General features: G+C 38.7%; 1 protein-coding gene across 6 annotated transcripts in view; it reads left to right on the forward strand.

The window, feature by feature from the left end:
* xrcc4 (X-ray repair complementing defective repair in Chinese hamster cells 4) overlaps window positions 1–16,537 on the forward strand; it is a 156,016-nt gene that overhangs the window by 65,820 nt on the left and 73,659 nt on the right. For all 6 annotated transcript variants that reach the window (XM_015360694.2, XM_069187508.1, XM_015360684.2 and 3 more), the window contains 2 exons: window positions 12,354–12,520; window positions 15,964–16,116. In XM_015360694.2, the coding sequence (XP_015216180.2) occupies window positions 12,354–12,520; window positions 15,964–16,116 (320 nt within the window). The remainder of the gene's footprint in view (window positions 1–12,353; window positions 12,521–15,963; window positions 16,117–16,537) is intronic.

Below are 16,537 nucleotides of genomic sequence, written 5' to 3' on the forward strand. Positions count from 1 at the left end.
TACAAATGTTTTAAGGGTGTAATGAATGCTGTTTGAAGTTTCCTTGAGCTTCATTTTTCCACACAAGACCATGTGTTTCCGTATGAGTGATTCTTTGCTGTTTTATTGTCTTTCCCATTATGAACTATTCCCTTTCCCTGGAACAGCCAGGATGGGAAATAACAACCTGAGCGGAAGTATAATTGGAGAAACATGGGATGTGGAAACAACAGAGCGATATAGAAGAAATAAATCGCACAATATGTAGATCACCTAGTTCCTCCGATTCTCAGGGGCCTGAACATGTAATGAGCAGCACTGATCCTTGGCCACTGTGGAAATCACTGCAGCAACTACTGTTTTCCTAATGCAATGGTAATAAGAAAGGATTAATGGAGACCTCAGGGAAGATCAGCAGACCTTTTATATCTAGTGTGCTTAAAAAACCATTGCCCATGCATAAATGCTTAACTCATTGAAGAAAAATGACGTATTAGACATACATAGTTTGTTACTACATAAAGTGTTTATACTGACCCAGTTGCATTTACCCTTGTAATATATTTGTATTAAATAATTTAATAAATACGGGAACAAATGAATATTTGTATCTATTTGATCTACTTGTTGGAACCCTAAAACGGTTTCCGATGGGAAGAAGTTGATATTCAGAATTAAGAATATGAAAAGGATCTGATATATTTTTTCAGCCCCTCCAGTCATGGATTGTTCAAAAATTGTCTGCATGGAGAAGTGCTGCTTCACTCCCATAACCCCCAAGGTCAAGGCAGTGCTTGGACAAGCCGGGATGCTTTTGATCTTAACTGGGCCGATAAATTACCAAACCACACTGATATATCTTATCTAATCACGCGCTCAATTACAGCATGGTAAAAGAGGAGCTTTATTTCCTATCCGCTTCCAAACACTTTTAATCTCCGTAAAAAAACGCTGCTGAACTCTGGCGCAAACACTCTCAACATGAGAAGTCCAGCTCAGGTTGCCGTCTAAGAATATTCCTTAGTACGTATATGAATTAACGTGGCTAATGAGTTCCTTGTGAGTCACTACATATGAATGGTCACCAACAGCTTTGGGATCGAACGCCATTTCTTTAGTTTATTCTTCAATTTTACGCTACTTCTGTGGACACAACAGTCATGAAGTCTGGAAATTATACAAGTTTGCTTGGGAGGTTTCAAGTTGTATTATTATTTTTATAATGATGTAACCCCCCTTGGCCTTTAGCCCAGCTTTATCAGCATTTCCTGACCCTGTTTTCTGTCACATTTGTGACGTTGGCATCGATGTGGCATCAGCAGCCAGGATCCACGGCGTTTCCCCGGCGCTCCTGGAGGTGTCATGGGTCGTGTTTCGCAACTCTCCCTCCGGAGGGGGATGGCATCACTCGCGAACCGAAATCATGCGCAGGTTGATTGATTATGGAAATACTGGCTCTTAATGCTTTCCAGACTAGGCACTTGAAGAAACAATGCTGGCTCTGTGTACAGGCCTCCAAGAGTGCCACTACCGTTCAGTGCTAAGCTTGTGGCCATTAAAATTACCCAGAGCCTACTTCCCTTTTCACATCCTATAGTATTTTGCATTTACTTATTCCGCTTTTCCCACTCCACTTCACTGGATCATCTTGTCAGCCGTGAAGTCAATCTCCTCTTCAGCTCTGCTAGCAAAAAAGCCAATACAATCGATTTTGAAAAACATCAACTATACATTCCAGCTTATAATAACACAAAAATGCTCTGAGGAGGTCAGAGTGGGGGAGCTGCATACGTCAGTGCTACAAAAGGAATATGCAGAAGTGACTCTCTGAAGAGAAAAACAGTGAAGATTAGCGTTTGTGCTGTGGAGCCTTCAGGAGTGTGGAGGAGAGAGGGAGAGAGCAGAGAAGTCATGCATATAATTCTCTATAAAGTATATCATATTTGTGTTATGCATAGTTGTTTACGTCTTCATTGGAAACATCAACAGCCATTGTGAAACACCAGCATTAATAGGTTTTTGTAATCGTTTAACATACAGCAAAGTATAACTGCCATATACATTTCACTTACTTAATAATTCTTAGTAATTCGTCCCAGAGTGTCCAAAAAGCCTTTCATACAGGATGAAATCCACTTCATCCACTGCTTACTGTAAGTGCATGACTTGGCTATGTGTCCTTGTGGCCATCGTACTCCAACAGCCGCCCAGCAGCAGAGTGGGTAGAGCAGTGAGAAATGACTTCATCAAGTGAATTAAGGGGACACTTCTGAGATCCCAGATTGTGCAGGACCAGAATAGAATTCATCCAGGATATCAGGGTTAACACTCCTACTTACTGTAGCACAAGTGCCATCGGATCTTAACCCCAGATAATCAGTACCTCAGTTGATTATCTCTTCTGAAGGATGGCACCTCCTAGAGCACAGTGTCCCCTGTCATCATCACTATGACACCGGGTTTGAAGTTCTGCTTCAGAGTGAAGAGCACTTTGTGGTCCACCAAGGCCACAAAGGCAACCTGACAATCTGGATTTCCATACGCAGTGCTGTACTGTCGGTTTCGCATCCCTACTGATCAGGCTCAGCCTCGTTTCGTTTCTGAGATCTGACCAGATCAGGCACGAACAGAGAAATATAAGAAAAGGTTATGAGAGAAAGCCATTCCTGTTCAGTTTGCATTGTAGTTGCTATTGGATAAATGATCATAAAAGTCCATTTATATCATGTATCGTAAAGGGTCCTGCAGAGTCAGCTTCAACAGCCTGCCTTTGGAACTGGTTCCAGAGTCTCACAGGTATTCCATCTTGTATTCCATCTTAAATAACCAAAACTTAATTTTCTACTTGAGTGCGGATCTTTAGAGAGTCCCTTGAGCTGACTTGACCAGTGTCATTCCTGAATTAATATAATTGACTCCAGCTAATAGTTTTTTCTAGGCAAAAATGTCCCCTCTGACCAGAAGTAAGCATGTTTGCTCTCCACTGTACGACCTAGTGATGGACTGGCGTCATCTCACCTTGTGTGTGTTGCTTGCTAGGATTGGTTCCAGCTCCCCTGCGACCCCGAATTGGATGAAAAAGTGAGAAAATGGATAGGATGGATGCATTAGCCGTATTATCTGGTGACTAAAACCAAGATTTAATTTTAATTTGGGTTCCCGTACATTTGTCAGCCCTTTGTCAGTTTTTCTCCCCATGATACCTATCTGACGTGATGGATCAACATAAAATCCTGTCGTTCTCATTTATTGCTTTCATTATGCCCATTTCACATTCGATGTTTCAGTCTGTGTGTCCTATATCTAATATTCTCCACACTCAATTTAATTTCCAGATTTCTGCCTCTAATGTTTTGAAACTTATCTAATTCCTCTTATGTTGCTTGCACTTTTAGTCTAATTGCAACTCTATTTTTTTCATCTGTACATCTGACGTGTTTAACCACCATGTCAGAGTAGAGATTGTTGATAGGAATAAGGAAGACCAGTGGTCCTGGAACTGATCCCTTGGTACCCCACTATTAACCCTGCTCCACTCTGACATAACCCCTTCCCTTACAACTAGTTTTCATTTCCAGATACTGTGGGAATTAACACATCAATAGCTCTGAATTAATGGTGCACAGTTTTCTGATGTACTGTATATTCTTATGCCAACTTATTGTGAACAGTATTGCTAACGATGTTTTAACTATTTAATAGGGAAAATATTGTTTTCATAATTTCCAGCAGGCCTTTCGTTGGTTCAAAAGAAAACAGTGATGATTTCATGAAATCTAGGGTTGTGGCATGTTTAACTTTAGTATCCATGGGGAAATAATAGATTTCTTTATGCAATTTTTCAGAGTATTTGACTTAAGTGCTTAATAATAAAAGGCGTTTTTGTCTGCCTTTTTAGTCCTGTCACTGAACCACATAAGGCTGCTACCAGTTAAGACCTCACCTAACGCAGAGGAAAGTCTGAAGACTGAAGGACTTACTGTATGCCACAGAGCCTGCTCTCTGATTTCTGCTGAGGCAGACAGTAAGAAAGCAGGGAAGATGGGCATGTCCTGCTTGTTGAATGAATAACTCACAGATCAGGAGATGTTCAATGATGTTGATCGGAGGTGAACAAAGAATGTCAGTGGGCAAGAAAGCACAGCCAATGAGTATTCATTTTTCTGAGAGAGAAGTTGTGATAAAATCCTGCTCTTGCCTGAAGTGGTTCAGATACTTTTTAAAAAATATATTTTGTGTGTTGGACCAAATTAAATTTAATAAAAGATTCCTATGTATCTTTTAATGAAAAAATGTGTATATCTGAGAGAAGTACAAAATTAAAATATTATTTATTGTATTTAGTGTACTTAATATACAGAGCAACTTTAAATCTAGTAGGATTGTGCCTTTTTTACATTTGTACAGAAAGCTGTGATCTATATGGTAAATAAGGGATGTGTTGAAACAGTACCATTGGATATGAAGCTCTGCAATTAGATATTAATATTTGGTATACAGTTTCAAGTGATATTGAAACTTGCTATCCCTAGGACAAACTGTACTTTTGCTTTTCGGAATCCCTTAATATCCTCTTATTTAACCACAGCCCAGGAATAAACCTTTATTATACATTCTGCAATTACTGTATATGCAATGCAATTTACACGCATCTCTTTCAAAGTATCATCATAAAAAAACATTTGATTGTGCTGTCATAGCAAAATCCAACTTGAAAGTAAATGCCGAGTGATAATGAAAAACTGGAAAGTTCAAAATCTTCCTTTAATCATTCATGGCAAGTTCATGTCGATTTCCTCTGAGTGACCACAATCAGTGAAACAAATGCTGCGTGGAATTGCTTTAAATGCCTTTACTGTTGGTTTGAATAAGCAGAATTAGCCCCATAAGTCACTTTCTGATGTGAAGAGAAGAAAAAACTTTAGGCTGATACAGTATTAATGTAAGCTTGGCAGTTTTAATCAAGAAAGAGTAAGGTAAAAAAAGGTGATCATCATATGGTGTACTTTGAAGTATTCTTTGAAACTGAACAATTGAGTCATATTCCCCAGTGTACAGCTTACAGGCATACTTTGAAGGAAGGACACAGAGCTTGAGAGGTGCAAACTCTCAATGCTACAGTATGTATTACATAGGATAGTGGACAATGGATGGAATGAAGCACAGAATAGATGCATCCCTAGGGAGAGTTTCTAGGGTACTAGGGAGAGTCTTGTAGAGAAAAAAAATAAGGGGAAAGAGAGGACTTCATAAAGTCATTAAAAAACAGATGCATCCGATTAAAGAAAATTACTTCAGTTACTGTGATTAAAATTCTAGCTCAAGTTTCAGTATTTGTGCACTTCATGTAGATTGACTTTTATAATTCAGACTTTTAATGAAACCTTTATTAAGTAAAATAACCTGAAGAAGGCTCCACGGCCGAAACGTTGTGTTCTCTTTCTTCTTTTTTTCAGCATGGAATAAACCTATTACTTGTTCCTTTGCAGCCTACGCATGCTGACGCAGCTACCCACCTGAACTACTACCTTTATTAAGTAGATGTTTTAAGCAGAGATGTATTGAGTTCATTCTTTTTCTATTTCCTTAAATATTGTAAGATATTGAAAAGGTTCTTATTGCAAAGGATGCATGGGTAGAGTGATTACTGAAGCTCAATACCAGTATACGCTGAAAAGTCATTGAAAAAGGAAAGTAAAATGCACGTTTAGAGCAAACACTTTGTAGACAGCATCCTTAATTCAGTTTTAAAGCACATGAAAAATGGCATCATTTAGAAATTAAAACGAAATAGGGACCTGGAGAGTTTATATTTATGGACATAAACATTTATTGTCCCTGGCTGTGTAATGTCTGCAACTCTGCACTGAACATGAATAGATTTCCTTTACTTATTTTTCAATAACATTTATGAAATTAAATGATGTGAAGGCTTGGTTGGTTACTGTTTAGGTTTCCAGCTTTTTAAGTTGAGTGCTCCTAATGAAGTCTTTATTTTATTTTATTTTATTTTCTGCCACAAAGCTAATATGCACATTGTCAGTGTAGGCAGGGGGATCATTTCTTCCCTTTAATTAATAACAGTTCTAGTTTATTTTAATCTAGATGAGGGTTTTAATATGAAAGAACTTTAAAACTGAGGACAGGTACAGTAGCACTTCTTAACATTAATGTTGGCGGGAGCGTGGAGCAGGCTGTCTAACCTTGTTGTAAGAGGTGATACCCCAGCTTTTTCCAAGAAATGGCTGGATGGGATCCACAGCTTCAAGAAACCATGGTCCCAATGGTCTCCTTTAGCCGAATTTTGTGTTGAGTCACTTCAAGTTCTTTGCTCAGCATTTGAGTCACACTGGTGCATTGTTTAATTATTAGTTAATACTTAGTGCCAATAGCCACTTACCCAGACATTCCCATTATGATTAATTAATGACTTTTATTTGCTTCTGTCCTTTGCTCTGTTTTATTTTTGTTATACTGTATGTTTTGTACTTTTTTACAAACTTCAGTAAATACAGTAAAGTGCTATCCAAAACCTTTCTGAGCTCTTGTTATATGGCCACATTTTGTTTTTAGGATCTGTTGCATATGTCTATGTGTATATAACACATGCCCGTACTTAAAGTAATATAAATTATATGGTGTTATGCTGTAAAGTAATATAATACATCATAATAATATTGGATGTGTTATAATAGCTGTCGTGGATAATATAAGCTTTGCCTTTTTAGATGTTTCTCTTTGTTAAAGCTAATATTTGAAACTGTTCGCCTATAGACCGGAAGGTCCCCAAATCAACACGATTCTGAATATTCAATAAACCTTGCTGTGTTAATACCATGTCTCCAGGAGGCATTACATAGTTTAAATGTGATTTACTAATAGAGACATTTAAAGGTTACAGGAGGCAGTCAGGTATATGACTCACTTCTCATGGAAAGTTTTAGTCAGAAACACAAAAATATTACCTCAACGTGAAATGTAAATTGGAAAAAAAAATACCTGTTGTGCGTGCTCATTCTCAGAGGAATTAATTCAAGTGGTTTTGGTTTCCTGTGAAATTTAAGATGTGTGTAGTTTTTGTAACTTATTATACTATATATTACATTTTCATCTGTTTTATTTCGAATTGTTCATGTATTTGTCCCATCTTTTCATATCAGAAAATGTGAAAGACAGTTCCCACCCAAAGAAGGCTCCACAGCTGAAACATTGTGTTTCCTTTCTTCTCTTTTCAGCATGGAAAAGTTTTACTTGTTCCTTTGCAGCCTATGCATGCTGACGCAGCTACCTGCGTGACCTAATATGAGTCTCTTTCAGTAACGTCTTCTGTCTGTCCACTCACCCATACAGGCCAGCTTTCTGTAGGAACCAGGATATTGGCAAAGTACTAGCAATGAATAACATCTGAGACTTGGAACTTTGTAAAGCTTTAAAAGTCACTGCTGAGTTCCCTAACTACTTACCTGCTTGCTTGGCTGCTCATGTTAGAAGGGTGACCTGATCCAGGTAGTGTTTGGGTAGTATGCTGCACATTCCAGTTTTTAATGAAGGATTTCACTGTTTTCAGAAGGATAAGCATCCTAATGATCTGTACCTCTCCATGATTTGTTTGTTTGAAAAGCTCTTCATGGAGCTTCATGGTCAATTTGTCTTATCTCCTTGTGAGTTGTGGCTTGAAATTCAATATCTGTCTTTGTCACTTTGCTTACACACGGGCTGATATCATTACACTATTTTGGGGGACTTTTCAAATGATTGATTTGCACCTGAGCTGATCTAGGGTTGCCGTAGGAAGAAAGGCTGAATATTTGCAGTATGCACTTTCGAATTTTCTAATTTTCTTTAAAAAAACAAAGCTTTTAAAAACACAATCAGCTTTTTTGTCTTTATAATTTTTGGAGTAGGTTGTGTAGATTCTAATTCTAAAATATCATGATTGCTTGCAAGCTCAATCAGCAACAAATTGTGGAAACTTTGCAGGGAATGAATATATTTGTAAGACACATTAGTTCTATAACTGCAGTAAATATATAATAGTTTATATATGTTGTGAATAATTTAGTCTCCAAATGGTTGAATATCTAAAAAAAATGGCTCAGAGTTTGCTTACTTAAGCATTATCACATGTGTGCCTGCTGCTGTTTAATGTCAGGGGCTGTTTGAACAGTTGTTATTGTTCTGCCAACAGCAGAGGGGAGAGGGAAGGGTGATTAGACAATAATTAGGCTTTTATATTTTCAGTTATTTGCTTGGCTTTCTCCATTCTGAAAATGCGCACATTGCTTTATGACTTTGGTTGTTATAAAGCCAGAGTCTTAGCAGTGTAAATCACGGTGGGCAGCAGAACTGCCAGCAATAAGTGGAACTTCATTAGGGAACATGGAATTAGAAGCACACACAAGCTTTAATCACCCTGATTTTTATCACCTTGCTGATTGAATAATGTCTGTTTAAACTGCGATGGCTGTGGTTAATCACCATATGACGCTGAACAGAAACCACACACTCTGATTAAGATGCTTATTATACCCCTCAGGATCTAAAATGAATTCAGGTGTCAATGTGGAATACAGTGGCTTAATCCACTGTAAACCCTCTCTCGGTTTCGGTAATTGGAGCAGGCGATTGTTTTAATTACGCACAGGCCAGACTGCTGCCTCACCAGACAAACCTTGGAGCTCACTGCCAACATGGCACCTTCTCAAAACCCTGCTGCAGGAATACAAGCCGCTGCTTTTTGACACCACCAGTGTATTTGCCTTTTTTTCAAGTATGGATTTTTATTGAGAATTGTAAGGGTTTCCTGGAATTTGGCCTTAAGGATTATAGTGGACAGTCATTGCATTGCTTTTATACATATACCGTTATACTGTATATATGTATCGTGAGATAAAGCAGTAGTTTCAGTGGGTTCTCAGTTTTAGGTACTGTAAGTTGCCTCTAGTCAGGTGTAAATCAGAGAGAAAACAACCTAGTGACATGATACAGTAGATGCTTGAACAGAGGTGATCAGTGATAAATTTCACCCTCGAAATACTCCTGTTCCCACACAGGGCTCTCCCTTTCCATTGACCTTTCTGAGGGCTGGTGAAAGATGGTGTCGGGGGTGTTTTCTTGTGAGAGCTGAATGCCAAAGCACCAGCCACTGACATTAAAGCTTATCTGCAAGGTAGCACCCCCCACTCGGCCTTGTACATGGTTGTGCCCCCACAGCCTGTCCAGCTTCCACATTCCTGTCTTCCAAATGTTCAGACAGGAGTGTGTACCACTACAACATGTTTTTTGAAACAGGAACTGAACGCCAGTTTTGAAACTCTTAATGTGTACAGTGATGATCCTGAGTTTAACCAGGAAATTATTTAAATGTAACGTGTGGCCAGTGTCTTGATGTTGCATCTCATCCAACAGCCTATAGGAGAAGACCAAGGCAATTCAGTCTAGGCATTGCAACCTAAAGATGCTCCTCACGTAGGGAAATGTCATAAAAAAAACTGCAGGCCTTTTGGTTTCTGTTTTCATTCCAATCTAGAAAACAACTTGTAGTCTTGCACTAGTTCAACTTTGTATATGTGGGAGAATGTAAATCAAAGGCTCTTTCTGTATCTGTTTTCATTATGTTAATAATTAATGACTTGAGTAAAGGAGAAATAAAATTAATACCAATGTACATAACCATATAGAGACAATAGGACTCTAGTGTACTTAAAAGACATATGAAACAATGAAGTGAAAAAGACCTTTGGGAAAATAGCTTCTGTGGCTAAGAGTATATGTTTGCTGACCACAATGTCTGTAAAATAACCATCGGTTATAGATCATTTTGACCGAAAAAGATGTTTATTTAACATAAAGTGGTTTATGTGCACATAGGTTTTATGCACTGTACAATAAGTACTGAAACTCATACTGGTTTCATTGACTGCCCATAATATCATCTTGAACAGACTGAGTTACCAATATAAACATGGTGGATGATATTATAGACACTACAGTTATATATTAAAAAACCCCTAATAATACCAACCTAACTCTGCTGATTTCTCATCTGCCTTTTTTTTTTACCAGAGCACTAGTGCCTTTGGACCCCAACTCTGATCAGCGGACCACACTCGGCTCTGATGGGCTATTGGCTCACTAGGGTGCTGTCTGTGTTGACTATAGAGCAGCACCTGTCTTGATAACGAGAGAGCTGTAGGGATTGTGGGGTTTTATTTATAAGTGGATGTACTGCTTCAAAGGTTCAGGTCTTGCAAAGGGGAGTATTAGACAGATATAAAGAAATATGCAATTGCATTTTAGTACATTTACAAAACCGTAATGTACAGTTCAATGAGACACTTCCTAAAACATGTAATTGAGATTTTAAATGCTCCTTGACAAAAATAGCATTTTCAGAAGTCTGAGTGTCGAACCACACAGCTGGTACGAGCTGCTTATGCAAAAAAGCAGTACACACACATCATGCCATATTATTATGGCTGAGATTTCAGTTTCCTACTCTTGATAAGTGCACTGACTATACCGACTAAACCGACGTTTTTGCAGTTTTTTTTTTGTCATATTCCTCAGGTGTATAAAACACGAGTTTGAGGGAGATTCTGTGGTTTAATTTCTCTAAAAATGAATGACCCCCCCCCCAACTACACTGAATAGAATATTTAAGCACTTGCTGATACTGCTGGGCAAGCCTTTTCTAAGATAATCTGGGTCTTAGGTTCCAAAATCCAAAGGGGTTTGCAGATGTCACTGTTTGTTGGGCCTGTACAGCAATACAATACTCCCACTTTTTCCTTGACAATTTTGAAGGAAAAGAAGTCCAGGTGTCTTTTGCTAAATGGTTTTCATTGTAGAGAAATCTTGAAAGCTATCCAGCTCTGAATTGTCCAGCAGAAGTCTGTCTGGTTTGTAGTGATTGATTTGTTTCAAGAATGAGTTTGGCAACATGGGTAAAAGTTTAATCCTATGGTGCAGAAAAAAAAGGCATTGAAGTCAATGACAACATTGACCGACATTTAAATGAGTTTGTTATAAAGACTTAGTGATAAACAGTACAGCAGATGTGCTTTACATGTGAAAATGTCAAAATGTGCAAGCATTTGTGAAATAAATGTTTATCTATTTTAATCTGTTGGATCTTGTGCTGGTTTTAAAAATGTAGTGACTAATAGAAAAAAATGTGATTTGCGTGCATACTGTATGTCTGGGAGTGCAGAGCTGAGTGTCCAAGGAGTGACTTTGCCAGGCAACCAAGCCCTTGAGATACAGTATATACTGTACATCACTTTATCTCCCCGGTCCCCTTCAGAAGGAAGAAAATAAAAGACTGAGCTGATAACTCTTTCATGGCCATTAGCCTGTAAGTGTTCCTGTGGGATCTGAGGTGTCCATACCTTTATCTCTGTTGAGCTATTGTGAATATAGCTCTGCTGTAGATCAAAGGGTGGCCACAGCACTTATCCATGTCACTGTACAAGTGATGAAAAACAGCTTCCTGGATGCAAACACCATACTACACTGGAGAAACCCGGACACTTATGTGATAAAGGACAGCCCATCATTGGCATTTACACTCGCAAACCCATCTTCATCTCATTGAGGTGACATCATTTCAGCAGAACAAAGAAGGAGCAGGTGGCATTTGTGATGGACAAACCTTTTCCCTCATATTTTGTCTCATCAATGTAAAGTTAGGCAATACACCAGATCCATCGAATAAGATACTGCATCATGATTAATAAAATCCTTTATTTAACCATATAGGTAGGGAACAAATTTCACAATCCTGACCTGGAGAGTTACCCATTTTACACTATGGAACAAGTAATAGGTTTATTCCCTGCTGAAAAAAAGAAGAAAGAGAACACAACGTTTCGGCCGTGGAGCCTTCTTCAGGTGTGAGCTACTACCCTCACACCTGAAGAAGGCTCCATGGCCGAAACGTTGTGTTCTCTTTCTTCTTTTTTTCAGCATGGAATAAACCTATTACTTGTTCCTTTGCAGCCTACGCATGCTGACGCAGCTACCCACCATTTTACACTATGCTACACAATATGTTAACTGTATAGTACATTTTATAATATATAAATTTATAACGTTTTCATGAAATAAAATAAAGAATAAAGATGTTTTTATGAACATCGTATTAAACAAAATAAGGCAGTGAATCTAATGTACAACTCATACAGTGGCGTGCTGTGACATTTTTTATAAAGAGATATTGGATTTGCTGTGATGCCGCACACATTAAGATGCAAGTATGGAGCAGTAACCATGTTCTGTGCCCTTGCTTTATGAGCCTTAGATCTTGTTTTCAGTCCAAGCCTGTTTCCCAGGTGCAGCCAGACACAGTAACTCTTGTTTTTCTTCTCATCTAGTTTAAACTGGGATCAGTCGAGCTGCATGCTGTCGCAGAGCCCATTGAAGTTATTAAAGAGCTGATTAGCCATGGACTGGAGCACAGCACTGAGCTGCAAGCCAGGAATCAACACCTGCAGGAGGAGAATGAGAAACTGAGACGTGAATGGGAGTATGTTACTGGAGAGTAAGTACATTTCTATTAGAGTAAGAAAGGGTGTGCAAAATACCCTTAATCAGATGAATTCATTCATTATTATAGCTGCATGAATTGATTTTCAAACATGCACAGATGCTTAATTGAAATTTTAAATGGAGATCTGACATGCATTGCTATTTATAGTAATAATAATTTACAAAGTGCAATAGTGTCTTTGATGCCTGCCTCTTGAATTTTTAATTGAAGACTTTTTTCTGAATTATTTTCTAGTTTTCATAGTTATGTTCTGGTGAAGACGCTTAAGATGTTAATGACTAGGTATATGTAGTGCATGTATCTGATATAACTATTTTTCAACTTTACAGGCCGGGCACAGTTGTTGGAGGATACGTTTTTTCCTCGTTTCACTGCTGTTGGCCTTCAATGAGAAGTAAAGCTAGATTGTAACTAATCATTCCTTCTCTAGGTTGCTTCACATTGTTTTGTCTTCAGACCGGCACTTGTGCATCTTCAGAAATCATCAAATCTTGATTTTCAGCATACTCGAGCACAACAGATACAAGACGGAATGAACGAAAAGAATGTTGAATTGAATAGTAACAAATATTATAGATTTGTAACATATGACCCATTTCTTAAATAAGCATTGTTTCCTCCTTGAAAGATGAAGCTGTTACCACCTGTCTCCTTTATCCCAAATACTGTAGCTCTCTCCACACTCTTGAATTGGGAGCGTTGTGGATGACTCTGTTTCTGAGCTGTTCTGAGGCAGTGTCATGAAGCCTGTACACCTTTGCTGGAAAACAGACTACTTTTGTTTTCAGTGTGGGACGGAAGAAATTGCACGAACAAGCCTTGTTGGACAAAAGTGTCTTTTGTGCTGAGCTAATTATCAGCATGTTACATTGCTCAAGTTGACGTGGGTCCCTCTGCAATACGTCTTGCAGTTGTAAAACAGTCAGTCCTCTGGTCAGAATGATCTCACCCTCTGCTCAGTGTCTTTCTTCCACAGCGTTCTGCAGCTCTCCCTTCACACTGTTTTTTATGGTATCCTTAGCTGCAGTCACATTCTTTCCAGCTTGCTCCAGCTGCTCGCTGTCTTCTGGGTGACCAGTTAAATCACGATTCGAGCCAGTGTCGAATCATCTCCTTCTCCTCCCAGTAAAGCTTCACTCTGGGACATGTTGTAGCTACAAGAGCTCTTATTTCAGGACGATGACTTGCAGGGTCAGACCCTGAGCCACGCCACAGAAATCAGACAGGAGTGTAGCTTATGTCTGGCCAAAGACAAAAAAAAATGTTTAGGATGTTTAGGGGAACTGATGTAATTTGTTGAAAAGAAACTGTAACCTTTGAATTTGTCTGATTTCTTTTTAACAGGATCGCATATAATGATTACCAGCGCTTGATTTCTTTTGATCTTTAACAAAGAAAAACACGCCCCCCCCCAAAAAAAAAATAAATAAAATACACGTAATGCTGCATATTTTTTATTTGATTACTGAATTTCTGTCTGCACACTTTGATAGGTCACACTTCGATTAAAATTTTGGAACATCCAAGCACTATGAATAAGCTTAATTTCCGTTCCATAACCTCAAGGAATGTTGGGAAAAGCTTTTGTAATTATGTTCCACCACAAAAAAAAAAAAACATCTTGCCTAGAAAGGTTTACTTATGGTACAGTGCCTTGAAAAAATATTCAGACCCTTCTGCAGTTTTCAACTTTTGGTTCTTTAAAACTTGCAGTCAAGATACTTTGAAGTGGCAATTAATATATATTGTATATATTATAAACACAGTGTACCATACAGTATGACTTACACTCAAAGAAATCAACAAAAAGTAAATAGATAACTGATATAACAGAAAACTGGAAAAGTCATAACAGTCATGATTCAAACACTTTGCTAAGGCATACCTAAATTAAAGGTGGTCAAAATTGCCTTAACAAACCACACAATTAGTTGAGTGACCTCTATTTGAGCCATATAATTTCAGAATAAATACACGTGTCTCTTCAAGGTGCTTCGGTCAAGCAAAGATTCTATGAAACGGCACAGATCAGGCGAAGGCTAAGACACTGGATATCCCTTTGAGCACAGTGAAGTCAATTATTAAGAGAGTGGAAGATGTATCACAATGCCAAGACACTGCCTAGATCAGACTGTCCCTCCAAACTGAGCAGCCAGGTTAGCGATACTTATTGCGAGGCCAGGAGCAAGTTTGAAACAGCTGGAGTGTTCTGTGGCTGAGATGGGAGATAGTCACCACAAGTCAAGACTGGCCCGTATGGCAGAATGGAATGAAAGAAACCATTATAGAAAGACAAGTATCTCAAATCATACACAGTGAATGTGGAGGGAGTTTACAACAAAGCATGGTCCTGTATATATGTGGTGAAATTTGTTTTGTGGTCAGGTGAGACAAACTGGGAACTTTTTGGTTTTACTGCAAATTTGTGAGTCTCGTGAGAAATAACACTGTTGTCACCATTTTGGTAGAGCAGGCACTGAGATAGAGATTGATAGAAGATAGAAGATTGTCTTGATATTTACCTCTCAAATGAAACAAAGTACTGGCAAATATTGGAGAACCTGCCCCAGGCTGCTAAAGGGTGAAAACTGGGGCAAAAATTTACCTTTAGAACGACAATGGTCCAGAGCACAAGGCCAGAGCTTACACTGGAGTGGCTTAAAAATGAGAAAGGATTTGCCCTTGAGTAGCCCAGTCACAGTCCTGACTTGGGCAACAAACAGATTTCAGTTTTTTGTTCCTAGTTTTAGCCGACGTTTGCTATGATTTACTTTCAATTTAGAAATCTTCAGTTTGAGCTTTCAGGTTTTGAATAAATGTTACATTTAAAAAGATGTGTATGTACCATTTTGTAATTTCACAAAATTGTACATCCTAGAAAGGGTCTAAATACTGTACATTTAGGCACTGCACATAAATTAAACCAGTTTCCATATTCTGCCTTGTCAATTTAAGTGTCTTCGCCTTTTTTGCAGGCCACTGATTTATATGTCAGTAAGTCTTTATCAATAGTAAAACGTCTAAAATATACAGTATGATGAAAATTAATTTGTGTCCTTTTTTTAATTTTGAATGCCTTCCTTTCTTTGGCCTAGGTCATACTGTTAAAATAATAATTAAGGAAATAAAGTTTGTACTTTTTAATCAGAAACATTCAAATTGAAATAAATATTTAATGAACAGCTTTAAATGGGCTATCAGGATATGTTTAAGGTGTTTAAATACAATCTTGATGTCCTTATGGAACTGATCAAACATTGGTCCTATGATGTTTTCACATGTGCACTTCGTTTGAAAGGTAGCAGGATGTTTGGGAACATGGGCCATTAACACAAGTTTCTGAACTGTCCCTCTGAATCTCAGTTTCTGCACTGCGTACCTGCATGAAGGGTTTTTGATGTCAGAGTTTCACCCTCCTTGTTCTCTGTCTGCAGACTAGAGAAGTATGTCCAGGCCAAGGAGACACTCGAGGGGGACCTGTACACTCGCTTTGCACTTGTCCTTAATGAGAAAAAGGCAAAGATAAGAAGCCTGCAGCAGAAGTTAAATCACCTACAAGGGGATATGGAATCTGTGAATGTGCCGAGGTAACCAGCAGAGTATTTTATACAGTACAGTATATACAGTGTTGTTATACTTTTCCTCTGAAGATCTATAAAAAATAGACATTGCAGATAAACTGTAGTTACAGTACATATACTGTATACTGTGTACTGATGGAAAAAAGAAACGCAACACCTCCTCCTCAACACTCTTGCCCTCCCGTCTGCGTGGGACAGGCTGAAGAGTAACTCATCCGTGAAGAGGACCTGAAGCCACTGCTGACTAGTCCATCGCAGCCTCTGTCTGGCCCAAGGCAGTCGGGTGTGACGTCTAGGAGGTGTGAGCAGAGGGCCTCTGACAGGTCGCTTTGCTCTGAGGCTCTAAGGCCTGCAGCATAGAGCCTCACTGTCCTGCCACTGATGTGGGCATTGTGTCTGCCGGCAGTTTCAGCAGCAGTACAGGTGG

The sequence above is a fragment of the Lepisosteus oculatus genome, chromosome 3 (genome assembly GCF_040954835.1).
Source record: "Lepisosteus oculatus isolate fLepOcu1 chromosome 3, fLepOcu1.hap2, whole genome shotgun sequence".
NCBI lineage: Eukaryota > Metazoa > Chordata > Actinopteri > Semionotiformes > Lepisosteidae > Lepisosteus > Lepisosteus oculatus.